The 22,047-nt window shown below is 39.2% G+C and overlaps 2 protein-coding genes across 9 annotated transcripts in view; one reads left to right on the forward strand and one right to left on the reverse strand.

Annotated features, from left to right (window-relative positions):
* The window catches only part of CNOT8 (CCR4-NOT transcription complex subunit 8), a 68,954-nt gene that overhangs the window by 41,218 nt on the left and 5,689 nt on the right, over window positions 1-22,047 (forward strand). The window contains exon 8 of one of the 5 annotated variants that reach the window (XM_073802741.1): window positions 16,048-21,889. The exons of 1 other annotated variant lie outside the window; for it this stretch is intronic. In XM_073802741.1, coding sequence (XP_073658842.1) covers window positions 16,048-16,137 — 90 coding nt within the window. In that variant the 3' untranslated portion in view covers window positions 16,138-21,889. Of the gene's footprint in view, window positions 1-5,568; window positions 5,956-8,591; window positions 8,729-16,047; window positions 21,890-22,047 lie in introns of those variants that run through there. 3 more of the 5 variants (XM_073802742.1, XM_073802743.1, XM_073802745.1) reach the window with 3 other exon arrangements.
* Window positions 1-22,047, reverse strand: part of GEMIN5 (gem nuclear organelle associated protein 5) — a 40,658-nt gene that overhangs the window by 4,525 nt on the left and 14,086 nt on the right. For 2 of the 4 annotated variants that reach the window (XM_019924795.3, XM_019924793.3), the window contains exons 10-24: window positions 21,763-21,845; window positions 20,249-20,385; window positions 18,929-19,002; window positions 18,042-18,223; window positions 13,883-14,022; window positions 12,718-12,889; window positions 10,662-10,889; window positions 9,529-9,642; window positions 8,629-8,751; window positions 7,751-7,846; window positions 7,187-7,324; window positions 6,032-6,179; window positions 2,856-2,975; window positions 2,118-2,328; window positions 806-1,060 (exon numbers count right to left, since the gene is read on the reverse strand). In XM_019924795.3, the coding sequence (XP_019780354.2) occupies window positions 806-1,060; window positions 2,118-2,328; window positions 2,856-2,975; window positions 6,032-6,179; window positions 7,187-7,324; window positions 7,751-7,846; window positions 8,629-8,751; window positions 9,529-9,642; window positions 10,662-10,889; window positions 12,718-12,889; window positions 13,883-14,022; window positions 18,042-18,223; window positions 18,929-19,002; window positions 20,249-20,385; window positions 21,763-21,845 (2,221 nt within the window). Of the gene's footprint in view, window positions 1-805; window positions 1,061-2,117; window positions 2,329-2,855; window positions 2,976-6,031; window positions 6,180-7,186; window positions 7,325-7,750; window positions 7,850-8,628; window positions 8,752-9,528; window positions 9,643-10,661; window positions 10,890-12,717; window positions 12,890-13,882; window positions 14,023-18,041; window positions 18,224-18,928; window positions 19,003-20,248; window positions 20,386-21,762; window positions 21,846-22,047 lie in introns of all 4 variants that reach the window. The other 2 variants (XM_019924794.3, XM_019924792.3) reach the window with 1 other exon arrangement.

Genomic DNA, 22,047 nt, shown 5'->3' on the forward strand with positions numbered 1-22,047 from the left:
TCTTTTGTGACTTGATTCTTTGACTTACCATAATGCTTTCAAGATTCACTGATACTCTTTTTGCATTAGTAATTTGTTCCTTTTTATTGTTGCATAGTATAGTTTTCCACTATATGGATATACTGCAGTTTGTATACCCATTCACCAGCTGATGGACATTTGTGTTGTTTCTATTTGGCTATTATGAACTAAGCTGCTATGAACATTTCTGTACAAGACTCTGTAGACACCTGGGTTCACTTCTTTTAGTGAAATATCTAAGCAATGGGGTTGCTGGGTGTCTTCGTGCACAGGTATGTTTAAGATCTTATAAACAATGATCACATAAGGAAGCCACAAAATAACACATGTGGTCTGATGCAGGGGCTGAAATTTTTGTGAGCTAGGGCAGGGAAATGGCACTGGGGAAGGGAACATGAGGGACTTCAACTTGATTCTTCTACCAAAAGCAAAGGAGTATACAAAACAAAACCAAAAGACTCCATGAAGCAAAAATGACAAAATGTGAACATCTGTTAATTAATTCTAATTGATGGGTACCTATTATTATATTAGTTTCTGTGCTTTTCTTTGTTTTTAGACTTTTTTCTTTTTCTTTTAGAAGGGAATTCGGATCGAAGACTAACTTTAAAGATAAAGGGCTCTAATTCATCTGAAGGGATCTTTCCAGGTTTCCTGGGCCTGGCTTAATCTTTTCTGAAGTACAAACTGGCATTCTACATGTTTCCTTATTATACTAGACATGGATTAGAGAAGTCTCAGACTACTGAGTGATTAATATCAAAAGCTCATGCAGAAGGGGTACCTGTTTGGAGGGAGTGTTACTTGTAGCAGATGGGTACTTGATATCTTGCAGCTGCTGAAATGCTGCCTGGGACTGCTCTGGGGAGTTGAGGCTGAAGGCGCTTTTCCATACTGCCGTCACCCTCTCCACAAAGGGCCTCTCGCTGCCTGCGGGCCACGCATTGTAAGAAGAGGAGGAGCTTTTGCCCTCTGAAAGCTGCTTTTCCTCCAGGTGCCTGGACAGTAGCTCAAGAAGGCAAAACACCAATCTCTGACCCTGGAACCCAATAACAAAGGAGAGGAGCTGTTATGCAGGGAAGTGCTCCATTATCTAGAGCTCTCCCCAGTCTCTCAGATTCTCCCCCTTTGCATTTGCAGCAGCCTTCCCCTCTGTGCTGCCAGCCCAGTGAGTCTTGTGGGAGGGAAAAAGAGGTGATCTAACAGACAGTTTTGCCAAATGCCTTTTGGGGGATTCCTACCCACAGCTCTTGGGGCTCAAGCAACCATATTTATTACTTTTTTTTTTTAGCAACCATATTTGTAATATGACACCCCAGCTATAGCCCTACTCACTGAAATTTAAGCCACATGCAGGCCAGCCACTTAAGACTTGTGGCCCAGTTTGAGAAAAGATGGGCTGGACTCATCTAGTTCTTTTCTCTGCCCAAACTTCAGATTAAAGCGTACAGAAGTTAAAGCATCATAGGCAGAAGGTGCTGGACCAGACAAGCTGTGTAGATCTGAGAGCTGGGGGAGTGGTTAGGGGCTGTATCCAAGTAGGTTTAACAGAGGGAATCAGCTGGAAGAGAAGAGAGCACAGAGAAAAGGTCTAAAAAAAATCCTTACTTCTGCTGGGTTTTCAGTTGCCATGAGATTCCTTGTATATCCCTATAATATTTTCTCACTTAAGCTTGGGAAGGTCTCTGTTTCATATAGGCAGAATTACAGCTAACAGCTGGAGAGGGCTGCTACAGGTAGAGCAACGTGATTTCTGTTAAAGCCAATCCGTTTTCTTCAAAGCAGACCCTCTTCCTCTTCATTTGTGTGCTGATGACATCAATGAAGAAACACAGGGGCTGAACTGACTGAAGGCTATTCGACTGCTAAGCAGTGGGAATTACTGTCAGTAACCACATTACCTTTTACTCTGAATGGGGCAACTGATAAGCCACAGTACTTAAATGGGATAGTATGGCCAGGGCTTGCGGGACACTTCTAAGGATACTTACCAAATTGGTACAGCTTGTGCAACTGGGTAATTCACTTGGAATTTGACTAGAAAAGGGTTTGGGGCTCATCCCTCTTAAAAGCAGGAGAGGCAGTAACAGACTGACCTTTAGACTTTCGTGGAGCTGCAGGGCTTCCTGGGCTCCCACCCAGTTCCTGGCCAGAAGCAGTTCTTGGGCACATCTGAGAGCCAGGGTAGCAGACAACTCATTCTCTCCTACGATGGAAGCCAACTCTGCAGCCGTTCTAAGTGATGTCACATCCCCCTTTTTGGCCAAAACTTTGGCTGCATCATAAGCTGAAGTGGCTCCTAAATAGCTAAAATACAAAAGAAAACTCAAGCAGAGTGTCATAAACAGATCGCCTACACCTGCTCCCCAGAGGGTTGAATCATCTCTTTCTGTCCACTTTTCCTTGCGTGCCTTCCTGTGGTCCCAGGTGTGTCATTACCTGTGGCTGTCCCTGTGAAGGCTGAGGCCAGTGCAGCAGAAGCTGAAGAGGCAGCATTATACAGGTTAAGGAAATAAAGGAACTTCAGCAGTTGCTGAGTTGAACCCAAGCAAAGGAGGCATTCCCTCCCATTTCCCATATTTACTGATACAAGACATCCCTAAAGAAAGGAGTGATTTCCAAGTCCACGACTTGGATTTCTTGAAGTTATGGTGACTTACATAAATACCAAGTAGGTAGATCCTGATGAATCTTATGAAGCTGCTTTAATACATATACGCTTTTTAATTTGCTAGTTATTTCACCCCCACCTCTAAACTTCTTTCTTCCATCCTTGTCCAGCTCTTTCAAAGCTCTTCTTTGTTTGGGTGCACTCCTGTTTCCCTCAGACTTACCATTTGGCTGCTAAGGCATAATGGCCGTCTTTTTCTAGGATGGCTCCCCAGCTGAGGTACAGGTCTTTCAGGATCGGGTCCTCTGGGCGCAGCCGGGCCTTGGCAATTGCAATAGCCTCCCTAGAGGCAAGAATAGGTAATTAGCCAATCTGAAAGAGGCCCTAGGAGGGGCTGCAAGGTAGGATAAGCCGTTCCCTTTGTGTTGTCTGTCTTGTTCCAACTTCCCATAAAAAAACTGTATCCCTGCATTACAGGGCAAGTTAGAACTGCGTGCTGTGCTCAATTCTTCACCTATGTCAGCAGTTCTTAAAGTGTGGTTTGTGGATTCCCGGAGTTCCAAAGGCTCTTTCAGGGGGTTCATGAGGTCAAGACTATTTTCACAATAATGTCAAGAGGTTATTTGCCTTTTCTCAGTGTGTTGACATTTGTACTGATTATGCGAAAGCAATGGTGGGTAAACTGCTGGCACCTGGAGCAGGAATCCAGTTAGTGGCCCTTGTCGTTAAAAAAAAAAGGTAAATTTCCTTGAAAAGGAGAAATGATTAATTTCAGTAAATCTTGCACATCCTGTTAATATTCTATGTGACAAAATGGGAAGAACATTTTGTATTCTTTGCTGAATTCCAAAGTACAATGGTTCTATGAAAAACCTGTATGAATGAATTGCAAGCTGAACTAGTTGCTTTTTTTTAGATGGAATCTCATTACTTCTTGAAAGAATGACTAACAAACAAACTATAGTTATTTAGTGTTGAGTATTTGGCAGATGTTTTCTCAAAAATGAACAAAGCAAGCCTGTCATTTCATGGAAAACGACCAACAGTACTGTTGCCAATGATAAAATTTGAGCTTTCAGGTGAAAATTAGAGTTTTAGGAAACTTGTGCCTGCCACTGTGAGCTTGACGGCTTCCCCAAAGTTAAAGACTTTTCTGATGAAGTAAGCAATGTGATTTTTTTTTGATATTTTATAGTGAGATATGTTAACATTTGGAGGATCTGTGTTAACTGACTGAACTACTATTTTCCAAATGACATACAACTTCTGAGTTGCAGCCAACATAAAGTTGTAGCTGGAATAGAAGTGTTTTAGACTAAGGTGATTTAGACACAGCAATATTTAAGAAGTACATAATTTGAGACCTCTACTTCCAGCCATGATGGAGTGACAACTAGGACCAGACGTATCCTCCTGTTGCAAAATTAAAACATTGGAGAAAATAGGCATGAAGCAACTGTTTTCAGCCACTGGACACCAGGCAGCACAGGACTGTCATCCCGGAGAGAACGAAACAAATGTGAGCCCAATCATGGCCCTGGCTTTCTGCCTAAAACCCATTTTCCCAGAAGGAATCCCAGCAGAGCTTCAGCAGTCAGGGCTGAGGGGAGACGAAGCCATTGGAATTTGTGGGGCAGGACAGTAGGAAGGAAGAAGCTGTCCAGAGAAAGAGCTCCACAACAGTGCTTAGGGATCCTGTTGAGTCTCTGGTTTAAACACAAAGCTCTGCATATGTAGGAAAGTCCTTAAGGCTGTACAAAGAATAATCAGGGAACGATAAGCTGAATAATTCCCAGGGCTCACTCAGGTTGTGGAGACATAAAAGTTTTGACCACCCAGACATTTGAGTTCTGATTTGTTGACTTACACAAGGCATTAGGTGAAGACACCAGAAGGCAGGAGGGCAAACTAATTCTAGAGTATGGATTTCTCTGAACTTGCCCTAAGAAAGCTTAAAACAGCCAGGAAAAGATCAAGTTGATCTGCAGGTAACTTTACGGCTTGCCAAAACAGAGTCCGGCATTCTCTAAAGGAAGACAACACACCAAAATAGGATTAAAAGAAAGTCTCACCAAAGCCATCATATGAAATGGCTGAAAATCAGTGGTGGAGAAAGTCCTAAAAACAGTCAGAGAAAAAAGACATAGTTCCTGTGTAACAAAGATAAGAATAAATGCAGTAGTCAAGTCAACAATGCAAGCCAAGAAAAAAGGGAATGATATCTATGAAGCACAAAATGACAGAACCTTCCAATCTAGAAGTCTACACCCACTGAAAGATCCCTTAAAATAGAGGCAAAATTAAAGACTTTTACAGACAAACAAAAGTTGATGGAATATGTCACCAGCGGGACCACACTACAAAAAAAAATGTTGAAGTTCTTCACGGAAAAGAAGGAATTGACAGCAATTGGAAACTTGGATCTACATAAGAGAATGGAAAGTGCTGGAAATAAATATATGGGCAAATATAAGAAAATGTTTAAAAACTTAAAGAAAGGTAATTGTTTAAAGCAAGAATTCTAATATTGTAATGTGGGGTTATAACATGTATATAGTATGTGAAATATATGACAGCAATAGTGGAAGGGACAGGAAGAAAGAAAGAAGTATGATGTATGCAAGAAGTGGTACAATATTATCTGAAGGTAAACTGATAAGTTAAAAATGCTCATCATAAACCCTAAAGTAACCATTAAAAAAAATAAAGGATTATAGCTGACATGCCAGTACTGGAGATAAAAAAATATTTAACTAATCTGAAAGAAAGCAGGAAAAGAAGAAATGAAATAGCAACATGGTAGATTTAAATCAGTCGCACTAATATTTACATTAAAACACTCCAATTAAAAGGCAGAGACTATCAGACTGGACAAAAAACAAGACCCAACTGTATGCTGTCTACAAGAAATATTTTGTTGCTTTTGTTTTCTGTAGTTAAATATGTACTGTAGTGGAAGAATAATAACTTGAACAGAAAGGATTCATACCAGTCTCAGAAGAGTGGTTACTCCTAGAGAAGGGATGAGGACAGAATCGGGGAAAGGCAATTCAACTAAGTCTGGAATGTTATACTTCTCACTTCACGGGTGGGGCTTAAAAAAGTTCCTCTCTTAGTAATTCATTAAGCTGTTCATTTGTGTCATGCTCTTTTCCTTATTTGTATTAACAATAAAGAAATTAAAAAAAAATATCAGTAGCAAATATTGCTGAAAGTTGACATTTGTTAAGTATAGGTGGTGGGTGCACTGATGTTTAAGCTAGCGAACATATATTTGTGTACACTTGAGATGTTTAATTACAATAAAGGTTTTATGGTGGTTATAATGAAACAGAACTGTTACGTAGATTAATTTCACATTACATCCAACTGCTGGTTCAACTGTTGGGTCATACAGACCTGTAGAAATGGTTTGACTTGAGCAGCTCCACAGCTTCATACACTTTGTGGATAGAAAGTAGGTGAGAGGCAGCCTTGACATACTGGTCCTGAAAACACAGTTGTTTGGCAAAAGCTTCCACGGCCCATACCCACACGTGGTAACCGGCTTCAAACAAACAAACAAACAAAAAACAGCAGATTTAAGGAAAAAAAGCACGTACATTTGGGTTGAAAATGCTTGTTAGTCACTGCATTAAGCAGAACATTTAGATAGTAATTCAGTTGCTGTTTCATCTGATCATGTTTCATCTACCTCTCCCCATCCCTACATTTTGAAATGTAAATTGTTTCTCTGATTATGTAATACATAAAAAATAGTACAAAATTCAAATGTACATGAGTATGGAAGTCAGACAGTGCTTACCCTTGTTGGGGTGCATGTAGACTGCCTGAAAGGGAGCATGAGAGAAGCTTCTAGGGTGCTGGTAATGTTATGTTTCTTGATATGGGTGCTAGTTACAAGGGTGTATTCAGTTAGTGAAATTCAAGTACACTCATGACCTGTGTACTTCCATCTCTCTCTCTGGCATACTTCAATAAAAAGCTAAAAAATGAGGCATGGCATAAAAAATTTCCTTGTTATCCTGGCATCCTACTACCCAAACTTGTCCAAATTCCTTTCCCTGGAGACAACCGTTATTATTAGTTTCTTTTGAAACCTTTGGCAATAATCTGTGAATATATAACCACACATGTATAAGTATCAAGGACAGAGTATTAAATATTCTGTTGTGCATCTATACCTTGATTCTTTTCACTTACTAAATTTTGGAGCTCCGCTCTGTATCAGAATGTACAGAGCTGCCTCATTTTTGGGGTACCTATAAGAGTTTCTACTGTATAGATATACAAGATTTAACCAGTCTTATACTGATGGACATAGAGGTTCTTGCGATCTTTTGCTATTACAAACACCACTGCAATCATAGTCCATATATAGCTGCCATTTTGCATGTGTAGGTGCAGTTAAATTCCTACAGTCAGAACTGCTGGGTCAAAGGGATGTGGATTTTAAATTTAATTATTAGACATGGCCAAATTGTCCTTCAAGACAAGTCTATCTTTAGTGGATGTATCCTAGAGATGCTAGGGCTTTTGTTGAAAAGAACATACCGACTGGTGCCATAGCCACAAGATTGTCTGTCAGCTCCCCTCTTTCTGCTGCAGTCTGCAGAACACCTTTTAGATCTCCTTTCCAAAGCATGAGCTGGTGAAATAATTCAGGGTGGCCATTTTCCAAGTGACCTTTTCCTGTTTGGAGGAGAAATATTTGGAAGATGTTTCAGAAACATCTGTCTGCACTGTCTTCTAGAAAAAGAAAGGCAGGATGAACGACAGGAATAAATTCCTAGAATATGTAGTCACTGGCTGATGGGTAAGTCACTTCCCAGAGTGTTCATAATGGGGACTGAAGCCCACTCAGTCACTTGTCCACCCACCCACCCACTTTCACTTGTACTCAGACACTCAGAATGAACACTGTATGTTTAGGGTCCTGTGACAGATGCGAGTGAGGGGTGTTTATGAACATGCAAATAAGGGAACTCAAAACCTAGTTAGCTGACATGTAAAACTAACCATTACCACACCACAGGATGGCAGCCATAAAAGAGGTATGTGTAAAGCGTTAGGGAAGCGTAAAGATGGACAGGATTGTGTTGATTGGACTAGTCTCACCTTCAACCTCAATCATTCTGTACAGGGTAGCCCTGTCTGTGAAAAGCCCCAGGTGAAGTCTTTCCTCAAGATCAGCAGACACATCCTCCTTTGGCTCTGCTAATTCAGAAAGACAAAAATTAAGATGAAGTCATTTAATAGGTTACTGTTTTCTGTCCAGTTACTTCCAAATGTATGTAACACCCACTTCAGATGCTGAGAAAAAGAGTCCTGTGCCCTTGTTTACCCTAATAGAGACCCCTGCTGGTTACAAAGTTGGCAAAATATGAAAATTCTTTGGTAGGTTTGTTAAGTTTGTTTGTCAGGTTTGTTAGGCTCAGGTTTTATACTGTTTGAATTTCATTTTATCATGTGCATCCCTTTTCAACACATAAAATTCAAAATTAAAAAGAAAAAAGTTGCTCAAATGTTAAAATAACACACATTAGGTGAGGGCTTTGAAAAACTGAGACCAAAAAACCTTCTATAAACAAAAACTTCCATCAAAAATTTTTAAAGGAACTGCCGTATTAAGGGTTATTTCCAATGAGCAAATGATTTTTTTTTCTACATGTACATGCTGTTTACTGGGGAAAAACAGTTGATGGAATTGATTCACGCTGAGATATTTAAGCCATCATACCAATTCCAGCACCCATATGGCTGGCAACAACTTGATTTATAATAGAAAAACAGCATTATGTCTCCAAGGCACTGGAGAGTGCTGACAGCGGTCAGAGTGTGGACAGAACCTGGCAGCAGGGGGTGGGGGAGGGATGATGCAGAAATACAACAATTTTGGACATTTGTTGGCTCATTCATATAACATATAAACAAGCACTTCTTATGTGTCACTTCCCAGAAGACTACGGATGGGCCAAGGAAGTGTATTTCTGTACCTCTGGAGTGTTTTGCGGTGGCTAATACCAAACAGTCCTGATGAAGCTCCTCTTTGGATCTGTGGTCCAGACTTGTACTCAGTGGAAGCATGGAACGAGCTTTTCGCTTCTTGATTAAGGCTTCTGAAATGTAATAAAAGTACCGACTGTCTGAAGAAGAGTTGATCAAAAACACAAAACTGAATGCATGCCCATTTTATATGTAACCTACTGGAGGGATACTGCTGGGCAGAGAAAGTTCCCACTCTTATAAGGAAGTTTTCAAATTAAATTAGCTGGGGGCAATGTTCACAACACACACAAACGTGTCCCTGTGAAAACTTGTGAAGCAACATCAACAACTGCAAAATGACAGTTCCTCAAGTACTAAAAAAATGACCCCAAATCGAAACAATCAAAACACTTACAAATATTTAAAATCTAAAACAAAACGAAAAACTGAAAACTTCTGAGTTTTCAGTTGCATGTAATTTTTGAGGATAATTTAACAAAATATTTTATTTATTTGTAATAGCCAAATAAATTTTTTATTCTTTTGTTAAAAAATTTTTGGCTGCGTTGGCTCTTCATTGCTGCACACAGGCTTTCTCTAGTTGTGGTGAGAGGGGGCTACTCTTTGTTGTTGTGTGGGCTTCTCATTGCGGCAGCTTCTCTTGTTGCAGAGCACGGGCTCTAGGAGCGCAGGCTTCAGTAGTTACAGCATGCGGGCTCAGTAGTTGTGGCTCGTGGGCTCTAGAGTGCAGGCTCAGTAGTTGTGGTGCACGGACTTAGTTGCTCCACAGCATATGGGATCTTCCTGGACCAGGGATTGAACCCCTGTCCCCTGCATTGGCAGGTGGATTCTTAACCACTGCACCACTAGGGAAGTCCCCCCAAATATTTTAATTATTAAATACCAACCTGACTTTTCTTTAGGTGCCTCCTTTTTCAGTAAAGTGACTTTGTTATTAATGGTGACTTTTGACTTTTCAAAGCCTAAGGATGCTGGAGTGCAGATAACTGGTTCTTTAGAGACTACATCATGGGGAAAAAGAAAAAAAATGTGGATAAGAACAATGTAGAATCTAGTTCTTTTTAAAAATTAAGAGTATACCAGTCTTCATGGTGTGATTTTATCTATTACCCCAAATATAAGATGAAATATTTCAGATAGGAAGCATGGGTAGTCTCCCTTTCCCCATCTCACAAACTGCCTTCCAGGAATCTGTAAGTTTATTACTTAGAACTCTTGACTAATTGATCTAAGGAAAAGTTATAAAGGTTCTAGCCTCCACAGCTTTATACCATAGGTCTAGGAGTTCCCAACTTGGCTTGGGTGACAAAGTACTAATTGCATATTTAATTCCACAAACAAGGAACAACTTTACCAATAGAAATTTAAAGTGTATGGGATACAGAGTCACAATCCTGAGTGTACACACCATGAACTCAGAAAAACCCGCAAAAAACAAAAAACCCAAACTAAGTTGTTGATCTACAGGGGTAAAGAACATTTTACGATAAAGAAGTATTCTGATGAATCTAAAAAATAAATCCATTAAACTTTTTAGATCTTTATTTACCCAAACTGTGGGTCCCAGTGGCCATCCCTTGGGATGGAGAGGGTCAGGGAGGACTCTGTACCATATATTTTGGCCATTTTAAATTCTGTCACATCAAAATATTCTGCTGTAGAATTAAACATGAGTCAGTCCTATTTATATTGTTTGCCTGCAAGTTCCCAGAGTGGTGATAGTTTCTAGGTCAGATATTTGTAAGGGACAATGGTTTCTTTCAGTAAACATGGCTGATGACATCATATTGTTACAACTTTCCCCATGTAAGTTTCTATGTATACATTGCCCTAGGTTCACTTTGTCCCACAGTCTTACCCTGCTCAAGTTGATAAGAAGTTTTCTCTATAGAACTTCACTATTTCCATCCCAGTCACCCAGTAGACCCCCTTAATACGTCAAAGGTAGACCTGGCTTAGTTTCCTGGTCATGACTACTAAGTCCTAGAGAGTTAGTGAAACACAGGATTTGGCCACATACCTGCCGAGGTGACACCACAGGGTAGCTCTGGCTCCCGGGCTTCTTCCTCAGTCTCCTGGTCTGACACTCCATTCTCAACAGGGCCCGAGCTCTCCTTTACACTCTCTTCTTCATTCCCGTCACACAATTCCTGCTTAACAGGCACTCTCAAGATGGGCTTTTTCTTCTTTTTGGGCTTTGGCTTAGGTTGAGAGAGCCTTTTTTTCTCTAATTCAATATTTTTCTTGCCTATAGAAATCACAGTTCAGAAAAGGATAGATTAAAGTATATATTCTTGGTTAAAAGCACTCTAGGAGATAATCTCCAAAACCTTATTACTCTTGTTTTTGATAACATTCTTGCCCTTTCCTTTCCTTCCCAATGAATTCTTAGTTATATTATCAAAACGTTAACCAAACCAAACCCTTTTGGGATTTCATTAAATCATAAACACAATGCCCCATTTACCCCTGAATACTTGAGTGTGTATCCTACAAACAAGGATATTCTCCTACATCATCAGAGCACAACCATTAAAATCAGGAAATTAACGATGATACATTACTCCTGTCTACTCCCACCTCACTTAAGTTCTGCCAGTTGTACCAAGAATGTCCTTTATAGCAAAAAGAATCAATCCAGGACTACATGTTGCACTGGCTTGTTATGTCTCTACTTTCTTTCAGCCTGAACAGGCTCAGATTTTATTTTGACTTTCATGACTGGAAACTCATGAAGATTACAGGATACTTATTTTGTCAGATTTCCTTCAAATTGGGTCTGCCTTATGTTTTTCACGATTAGATTTAGGTTATGCATTTCATTGCCCCAGGCAATCACTGATTTGCTGTCACTGTAGTTCAGTTTTGTCTGTTTTAGAAATTCATATGATTTATAACTACATTTCTTTTTTTTAAAAATTTATTTTATTTATTTATTTTTGGCTGCATTGGGTCTTTGTTGCTGTGCATGGGCTTTCTCTAGTTGCGGCGAGCAGGGGCTACTCTTTGTTGCGGTGCACGGGCTGTTCATTGCAGTGGCTTCTCTTGTTGCGGAGCATGGGCTCTAGGTGCACGGGGTTCAGTAGTTGTGGCATGTGGGCTCAGAAGTTGTGGCTCACGGGCTCTAGAGCACAGGCTCAATAGTTGTGGCATATGGGCTTAGTTGCTCTGCGGCATGTGGGATCTTCCCGGACCAGGGCTCGAACCCGCGGCCCCTGCATTGGCAGGTGGATTCTTAACCACTGCACCGCCAGGGAAGCCCTATGACTACATTTCATACTCTGTATTAGCTATACAGTATTTAGTCTTTGTGCCCGGCTTCTTTTGCTAGGCATAATCCTTTTTGAGACTCATCCATTTTGTTGTGTTTAAAAGTAGTTACTTTTTATTGCTGAGTAGAATTCCACTACAGGATATAGCATAGTTTATTTACCAGCTGAGGTACATTTGGGTTGTTGTTTCCGGTTTGTGGCAGTTATAGATAAAGCTATAAGCATTCTTTTATAGGTCTTTATATGGATGTATCATTTCATTTCTTCGGGTATATTTCTAGTTGTTTATATACTCTGTCTAGTTTTCTAGCTATTTCTGGTGAGTGGGCAAATCTGGTACCAGTTATTCTTTTATAGCCAGAAATGAAATTCTGTTAATTATTTCAAGTTCAGAATGTCCCAGATTTGGATAGCCAGCCCCTTCAAGCTGGCTTCTTTGTCCTTTTGATGATCTCTATTCTTTGAGCACTTCCTTCCTTTGTGGCATATGATGTTGCAGGCTCATCTTGTATTTTTCCTGTCCTAACCTGGAATTAGCCATTTCTCCAGAAGCCCTGGTCAGTCCCTTTTAATGGAGAATGATATTTAGAAAACAAGATCTGGGTGCTAGGTATACTTGTTACTATTTGGGTATTGTCCTCAGGCCCCTCATGGCTGCTATCCTTGCTTGGGCTTCCAACCCTACCATCCTGTTGCTGCCGCCCTGCATGAATGTCTTCCTTGCTTGACTCCAGTCAACTCACTTACTGAGGAAAGGAGAAAGGGAATTAGGCAAGCCTTTATGGGCTCCAGGGTTTGACTGACCTTGAGGAGGTCGGGAATGTTCTTGCATGGAAGTGAGCCATTTGTACACACAGAAGTCATCTGCCCCTGAGTAGATGCAGTCTGGATCCAACGGGGACCATGCGATGCAAAGCAGTCGACCTCGATGTCCTCGGAAATTGCATAGAGGCTCTTCCTGGAGAGTATCCCACACCTAGAACCAAAAGTCACACAAGAGAATAATTTCTCGTTATTCTATTGTTTTTTGGGGGCGTATAGATTTTAGAAAAAATCTGTGTACTCTTATTTCCTCTTGTGATTTGTACTTTTAGGAGTTCAGTTTCAGAAAGTGCTATTTCCTGTGGGAGATTTTTGTATTCTGGGATATAGAGGCATTCCCATGTGGATGATTTTGAGTAAGCTTTAATGGTGCCCTATGGATTTCACTGTCCTCAACCAGTATCGTATGTTATTTTTGGGCTGGGGATTCAGATACCATGAAGAGAATTCTAATTCAGAGCCCACACCTGCACATGTGATGGATGCTTAGGGTTCTAACTTCTCACAGATGATTCTTCTGTCTGTGGGCAAATGATCAATTTCCTTGCTGTTTCTTGAATTACTCCAGTCTGCGCTGCACAAAGGGTAGCCCATCATGGCTCTCAGCTCTGTGCAGATAGCTCATTTACCACTCAATGCTGAGACAGACAGACATCCATCACAGATGATAGATCCTAAGGTCTCTTCTGGCTCTGATATCCGAAACTCACCCCATACCTCTGGTTTGGCACCTCATCTTTATTTTTGAGAACTTGGAGGTCTGAGTTACCAGTTTATTATTAGAAACATTTTTTCATTACTTATAGTCACCATTCTGTGATAGAACAGAATGGGAGGAGTACTTTTCACATCAACTTTAGTCCATTAAACTGACAGTAGGTCAGAATGAAATCTTTAAAAACATCAGAATTTAGCTAGTTCCTGTTAATATTTCCCCTTTCATCTAAGTAAAATGCACCCCAAACTTAGCCTGCCAAGGGCCCAGATATGTTTAATAAACTAAAATGCCCTCTAGAGCTCAGAAAAATCCCTTTCTATAGAAGATAATGGTGAGGGAAGGAGTCTGTACAAAACTGGGGGAAAGGAGGAAAGAGTTTGAGTTAGAGTACACAGTGAAGAACCCACTGAATCAAGGACGCAATAGTACCTGAGCTGTACCATCATAGGAAGCAGATATCAGCCTTCCGTCATGATGTGGGCTCCATGCCAGACTGGTAATCTTGGCTGTGTGCCCTGAGAGGGTCCGGTAGGGCTCTGTAATGGTCACTGGAGATTCAGGATTGCTCTCTATAAGACAAGGGGATGATGTCATTTCTACCAGCAACAACAACAGAAAGACATAAAGGAGGGTATTAACATGGCAAGAGTCAAGATTTTGCCACGTGCTTTCTGTGTGATTTTCAATATTCTTTCTACGTGGGCAGTGTTGTTTAGTAGTTAAGTGCGTAGGCATATCCACAGTGCCTGGCACATGGGCTTACTGCAAGAAGTATTAGCTATCATTCTTTCTTTCTAAAAGCCATCAAAATGAAAATAATATATTTTGGATGTGATACCAAGAACATATCATGTATATGGCACTCTAGCTAAAAATGTGTGACCTGAATCTAGTCATGAGAAAATAGGAGACCAAACTAAATTGAGGGGACATCTACAAACTAACAGGCTGGCATTCTTCAAAAAAATCAACATGAGGGACTTCCCTGGTGGTCCCGTGGTTAAGACTCCACACTTCCAATGCAGGGGGCATGGGTTCGATCCCTGGTTGGGGAACAAGGATCTCACAGGCTGCGTGGTGCGGCAAAAAAAAAAAGGCTGACACACTGTTCTAGATATAAAAGACAATATTGGATCAATTGACAACACTAGAATAAGCATGGCAGATCAAACTATTGTATTAAATTAATTGAAGTTTATAATGGAATTATGGTTATGTAAGGGAATAGCCTTATTCTTACAAAATACACAAATATTAAGGGATATGGGGCATGACACATGCAACACAAACAGTTTGGAAAAATACATACATACACACACAGAACAAATCAAATATGACAAAATATAAGTTGTTGAATCTGTGAAGGGTATATGGGAGTCCTTTGTACTATTCTTGCAACTTTCCTCTAAGTCTCAATTATTTAAATATAAGAAGGTAAAAATAAAATCAAATGGATTCTGGCCATTTTTTTCCTTTTTCTGTTATTCAGTAGATATGAAATAAAAAACAAACTAGGGTGACAGTATTACAGTAGAAAAAGATCTGCACTGCTCTTAAGTATTAAGTTAATGCTCTGCAATAAGTGATGCTGAGAAAACTGGACAGCTGCCTGTAAAAGAATGAAATTACAACATTTTCTCGTACTGTATACAAAAATAAACTCAAAATGGATTAAAGACCTAAATGTAAGACCTGAAATCTTAGAACTCCTAGAAGAGAACTCTTCGACATAAATCATAGCAGTATTGTTTTTGGCTCAGTCTCCTAAGGCAAAAGGAACAAAAGCAAAAATAAATAAATGGAACCTAATTAAACTTAAAAGCTTTTGCACAGCAAAGGAAACCATGGACAAAACGAAAAGACAACCTACTGAATGGGAGAAAATATTTGCAAATGACTGATAACGGATTATTTCCAAAATACCTAAACAGCTCATAGATCTCAGTGTCAAAAAAACAAACCACCCAATTAAAAAATGGGCAGAACACCTGAACAGACATCTTTCCAAAGAAGATATGGCCAACAGGCACATGGAAAGATGCTCAGCATCGCTAATTATCAGAGAAATGCAAATCAAAACCACAATCACATCATTTCAAACCTGTCAGAATGGCTATCATCAAAAAGAACACAAATAGGGACTTTCCTGGTGGCACAGTGGTTAAGAATCCGCCTGCCAATGCAGGGGACACGGGTTCGAGCCCTGCTCCGGGAAGATCCCACATGCCGCAGAGTGACTAAGGCTGTGTGCCACAACTACTGAGCCTGTGCTCTAGAGCCCGTGAGCCACAACTACTGAGCCCGTGTGCCACAACTACTGAAGCACACGCACCTAGAGCCTGTGTTCTGCAACAGAGAAGCCACTGCAATAAGAAGCCCATGCACCGCAACGAAGAGTAGCCCCTACTTGCTGCAACTAGAGAAAGCCTGTGTGCAGCAACGAAGACCCAATGCAGCCAAAGAAAAAAAAACAAAAAACACAAAACAAAACACAAACACAAATAACAAATGTTGGTGAGAATGTGGAGAAAAGAGAACTCTGGTACATTATTATTATTATTTTTTTCTCTCTCTCTTTTTTTTTTTCCCTCTAGTACATTATTGGTGGGAATGTAACTGGTGCAGCCACTATGGAAAACAGTATGGAGGTGCCTCAGAAAACTACAAATAGAAGTACTATATGACCCAGCAATTCCACTCCTGGGCATATATCCAAAAAAAATGAAAACACTAATTCTAAAAGATACATGTACTCCAATGTTCATAGCAACATTATTTACAACTGCCAAAATATGGAAGCAACCTAAATGTCCATCAACAGATGAATGGATAAAGATGTGGTATATATGTACAATGGAATATTACTCAGTCATAAGGAAGAAGGAAGTTCTGCTGTTTGCAACAAAAGAGACCTAGAGGGTATTATGCTAAGTGAAATAAGTCAGACTGAGAAAGACAAATACTGTATGTTTTCACTTATATGTGGAATCTAAAAAATAAAATGAATAAATGTAACAAAACAGAAACAGACTCGCAGATATAGAGAGCAAACTAGTGGTTATCAGTGGGGAGAGGGCAGAGGGGAGGGGCAAGATGGGAGTGTGGGATTAAGAGGTACAAAGCTGTATATAAAATAAATAAGCAATAAGGATATGTTGTATAGCACAGGGAAAGATAGCCATTATTTTATAATAACTTTATTATTTATTTATTATTATTATTATTTTTGCACTACGTGGGCCTCTCACTGCTGTGGCCTCTCCCGTTGTGGAGCACAGGCTCCGGACGCGCAGGCTCAGTGGCCATGGCTCACGGGCCCAGCCGCTCTGCGGCATGTGGGATCTTCCTGGACCGGGGCACGAACCTGCGTCCCCTGCATCGGCAGGCGGACTCTCAACCACTGCGCCACCAGGGAAGCCCATATAATAACTTTAAATGGATATAATCTATAAAAATACTGAATCGCTATGTTGTCTACCTAAAACTAATACGATATTGTAAATCAACTATACTTCAGTTTAAAAAAATTAAGTTTATGTCCTTTGCCAAAGTAGATATTTAATTTGGAATCAGAGGACTAGGATAAGCTTTCTAACATATCATGCTTATTAGTTACAAACTGTCTGCTATTTATTATTAGCAAAATCGATGTACACTATTAGTTTTCCTATATTCCTTTTAACTTGAGAGAGTCACTGCTAGAATAAAAATTGTTTTGTTATTACAAATAAAGATTCTCAGGAAATCACTGGAAATTAGTTCTAGAGAAATTTAAAATGTCAACTTGAAATTTTCACTATGGTTGACAGCACATACTCTCCAGCACTTTGGAAACAGATTAGTGTCACATTATAATTTCTTCATATTAGAAAAAAAAGTAACTACATCTCCTTCACATTAAAAGAACAGGCGCCTCTGACCACTTATTATGGTTCTTCTGGGTGCTGAAGAAATTCAGAGAAGTTTAAGATTCATTAAGGAATACATCATATGAAAATATGAAAAAGATCAACGTGCCAGGCAGGGACTAGTAGTTACTAGAACACATGCAGACTCTGCAATTAGACAATTTGGGTTTGAGTCTAGGCTCTATCATATACTAGCTGTGGGACTTACGGAAGTGAGCTAACCTCTGTGCACCTCAATTTAATCAGGAAAATGAAGATAACAAAACCTGCCTCCCAGGACTGTGAGAATTAGATGCAGTCACACATGGAAACACTGAGGGAAGGGGATATAAACTGGCAAAATCTTTTTGGAGAGCGACAGTTTCACACAAGATGAAAAGTCATATCCCTACCCCTGGCCTGGAATAACTATAGCAATAACTATACTTTAGAAAATCTGGAGAAAACATGCCGCAAACTAATAACACTGGTTTTTACTGAGGGATGGGATTAGGGAATTTTGTCATGTTTGAAACTTTTGTTGTATTTTAAATAAGGTGAATATACTACTTTTGAAAGCAGAAAAATTATAAAAATAGTATTTACTTTAATACCGAAAAGAAAGGAAAAAGGCACAGAAATTGGAACAAGAAGTAGTGGAACACATATACCACCCCAATATGGAAAGAAACCAAAGTTACCTATGACGGTCTGTAGGTTGTGCACATAAATGACTGCATTGTTGGACCCAGAGGCCATCAGATAGCTCAGCTCTGGCCGGCTGCCATACTCATGATGCCAGCTAATAGTATTCACAAGCTTGTGATGCTGCTGGATGGTGCAGATCAGTTTCAAGTTAGGAACCTTGAATATTTCTATTGATCTGGAATAAGAAACACACCAAGACAAGAAAGATGGATGCTCAAATTACAGTCCAATGCAAACAGGTATCTCCCTCATCCCATCAGTCAAAGAAAGGTGAAATGGAATAGGATAACCCTATATAAACTGCAGAGGTTACTCTCTCACAAAGAACCAGACACAAAAAGTAGTCTTTCAAACAGTTTTCACAAATCTCAACAATCTCTGGAAAGTTGTGTTTATCAGGCTCTTATAATAAATGGTGCAAGGGAGAAGCTAAAAGAAGAATTAATAAACAAATGGCTGAAATAGGACTATGTTACTATGATCAACATTGGAAAGGGGAAAAAAAAAACCCCCCAAAAAACAAAAACAAAAGAAAAAGATGTTGCAAAGGGCATGGTGAGGCCTAAAAAGCATTTCTGCCTAGGTTTACTATAAAAAAAATGAAGGGAGATTTAGGCAGTTTAATTCTGGAGATGAGGATTCTGTGAAGCACACAACAGCCAAAACACAGAGTAGTGCTGAGTACTCTTTGGGCTGAAAATATTTAACTTATTTTGCAGTTCTCAAAGATGCAGAGAGCTGAGTCATTTAAGGATATCAAGGATAAGTCAGAACATCAAATACAACTAGGTTTTCCCAACTAACATTACAGACAGCATTAGCTTGTGATCAAATATATGCGCAATTACAAAGTTTTTTTTATAAAGAAACAAACACATACCCATCTTCATTGCCAAGAGCCATGATTTTGCCATCTGCTTTCCAGCTGATCTCTGTGTGTACAGGCAATTTGTACTAGAAAGCAAAACAAACCAATCTTGACTGAAAACATTGTTCTTCTTACAAATCAGTGATGACAGTGTGGGGAAAAAAAAGAAAATCCCTAGTTTAAAAATGTTCTAATTGTACAACAGCCATTCTTATAAATAATCTACATAATTCGCCAAAGAGGTACTAAGAGCAACTGTTTGAAATACGATTTCTTAAATGGGATAAAGAAGAGGCCAGTAAATACTACATGTCTGCAGTGTCTAACCTTGTGAAATGAACTTAATTAAAATGATTTTTATCCCACAATAAGACATGAAACATATCCATTGGCTTTGATAACATGGGGGTCGTCGCCTTTTTAATAGAAGTCATACACACTACGCTTTTTTCTTCCTATCTCTTCTGTTTCTTTTCCAGAATCTTTTTTTTTTCCTAACTTTTTTTGGTGTTCCCCAAAGCTGCCTGGGCCCTCTTCTTTTCTTACTTGTCTCTTTAGATCACCTCATACATACCTGCAGCTTCTTTAGCTACCATTCATGTGAAGAGACTCCAAATTTCTATTTCCAGCCCAAACTCCTTATATGAGCCTCTGATCCATACATTTAACTGTCACAAAACTAAAAGTTTGTTAAGAATAGGAATTTTGTCTCTTTTATTCATTGTTGAATGTTAATGTTCAGATGACATTTAAGACATGAAGGAATACAGTCAACAAAAATAATTCAATTTATGATTAAATGTTATTTTTATGCTAGCCATACAAAATAATGAGCAACAGTAAAAAATGCTCATTTGAAAGAGTAAGGAAATCTCAACATTTACGGTTTCATTTAAAAAGACAGTTCTGGCATACAGATACACTGATAGGATGGTAAAGAAAATGTGGCTAAATGTGGAAATCTCAGTCAAGGATATAAGGAAATTATTTGTATTATTTTTGCAACTTTTGTATAAATCTGTAATTATTTCACTAAAAAAATTAAAAACAAAATGACAATTCTGTCTTGAGCAAAATACCTTATATCTGCACTTGAATACCATATTAAAAAATTATTTTTACGAACACCTCACTCTGGAGAAAGTGGCTGGCGTGAAAAGGCTGCTTTATATTCAAGATCAGAAAGTTTATAATAAATCACCATTGCAATTGAGAGACGCTTGAAATCTGCCTGAGCATAATGGATACCTCTTATAATGGCATTTATCATGCAAGATGAGAAGCCAAGAAGATGGAGAGATCATGAGAAGACTTTAGACCACAAGAACTCACTTTGATTGAATTGGTGTCCCTGATGAGTTTGTTGATGTCAAAGGCCTCTCCACTAAGCTTCCAGGGGTTGTGTTGTAAGACAATCCCTTCCCCTCCACAGCTGTATAAAGTGAGGGAAGGTCTGTCCCCTTCTCCTCCTATATGAGATAAGGAAAGAAAGCGTATCCGTTTTGTACTTCACCAGCTTAACTATTTGTTGCTATAGTATGACCATATCATACTATGAGATGTTTTAAAAGAATTACATTAATTTATTGGAATAAAGTCACTGTTCTTTGCATCTGAACACAGTTGTTGGGGGCAGAAATAAACGGTATATTAATTCTACATTAATATTTATAATACAACATATTTGCTTTAAACATTCTTCTGCCACTCAAAATAGTAGGGGTGCCAAAGCTGGGATCAGAAAACATGTTTTCAAAGTTTTGGGGAATTTACCTTCTCTTACCGACAAGTACTCTTTGGGCATTTAAATATATGGAGCTGCAGGACTTGCTATGACTAACTGTAAGAAGCTGTACTCAAAGCAATGATTTCTTTGGTGTTACAGCAATCATCCTGTTGATTTTTAAGAAGCAAACAGTGGTTCTGGTGGGTTTCTGTAAGGGCAAGTTTTATTTTCACCACTGCTAGAACTATGCTTGGCACAAGTCGAGGATCAACATTTGTTGAATGAATGAATGAATGAATGAACGAACTACCACTGCAGTGCTGCTTGAGTTCTGATGATTTACACTGTAAACGTTTACATTATTATGGAAATTTACAGATGTTCCATTATATATGGTGAAGAAAAGATTACCAAAGACTTTTGCTGAACACATTCATTTTTAAAATTCTGCAAGACCTACCACTGTAGGCATACGAAAGAGAAATATAAGGCTGAGGGGTTAGAAAAGGAAAAGGGTCAGAATACATCAAAGGCAACAAGAGATCATTTGAGAAATTCTAAGTCTGCTCTAACTGTAGGTGAAAACAGATGATCATTAACATTACAATTCTTTTTTTTTAATTTATTTTTTTAATAAATTGCTTATCTTTATTTATTTATTTTTTTGGCCACACTGCATGGCCTGTGGTATCTTAGTTCTCGGACCAGGGATTTAACCTGGGCCTTTGGCAGTAAGAGCACAGAGTCCTAACCACTGGACTGCCAGGGAATTCCCAACATTATCATTCTGATAAAATTAAAAGGTGATAGCAAATTTTAGTGAAAATCGTTAGATTAGGTATCAGGACCAAGCATGAGATAACTATATTCACAATGAAAAAATTCAGCTCAAAGAGATCAAATATGCTTTAGTTTGGAGTTTGGAGAGGCTCATTCTGGGTGAATGCTTTCTAATTTATCACCTGTTACAACTGCCCTCATGGACCCCTGGGAACATAGCAGCTTGCTTAAGTAACCACTGCATTAGAATATTTATGACTCTTTCCAGGTTGCACATCCTAGGATTAAGTTGAAAGAAAGAGAATACTCTCACGTTTGTTACAGAATGACTCACACTTACCGGGTGCCATGGAGGGTACCGGTGGCCCCCAGGCTAATGAGTATACAGTCTTCTTGTGATATGTGCTAGAAATCTGTGGAGGCCTGGGGGGAAGGGGGATTACAAACAGAAAGACTTAAAACAAAAAGATATAGTGGAAAACAGACCATCTTTTTCAAAAAGTTACCTGTTATATAAACTTAGTTGCTGATATTAAAGAAAAATAATTTAACAGTACCCTTCTCCAAATAACTGACTGTAAACAAGCAAACACTTAAATAATATACCATGTAATGATAGCTACTA

The sequence above is a fragment of the Tursiops truncatus genome, chromosome 3 (genome assembly GCF_011762595.2).
Source record: "Tursiops truncatus isolate mTurTru1 chromosome 3, mTurTru1.mat.Y, whole genome shotgun sequence".
Lineage (NCBI taxonomy): Eukaryota > Metazoa > Chordata > Mammalia > Artiodactyla > Delphinidae > Tursiops > Tursiops truncatus.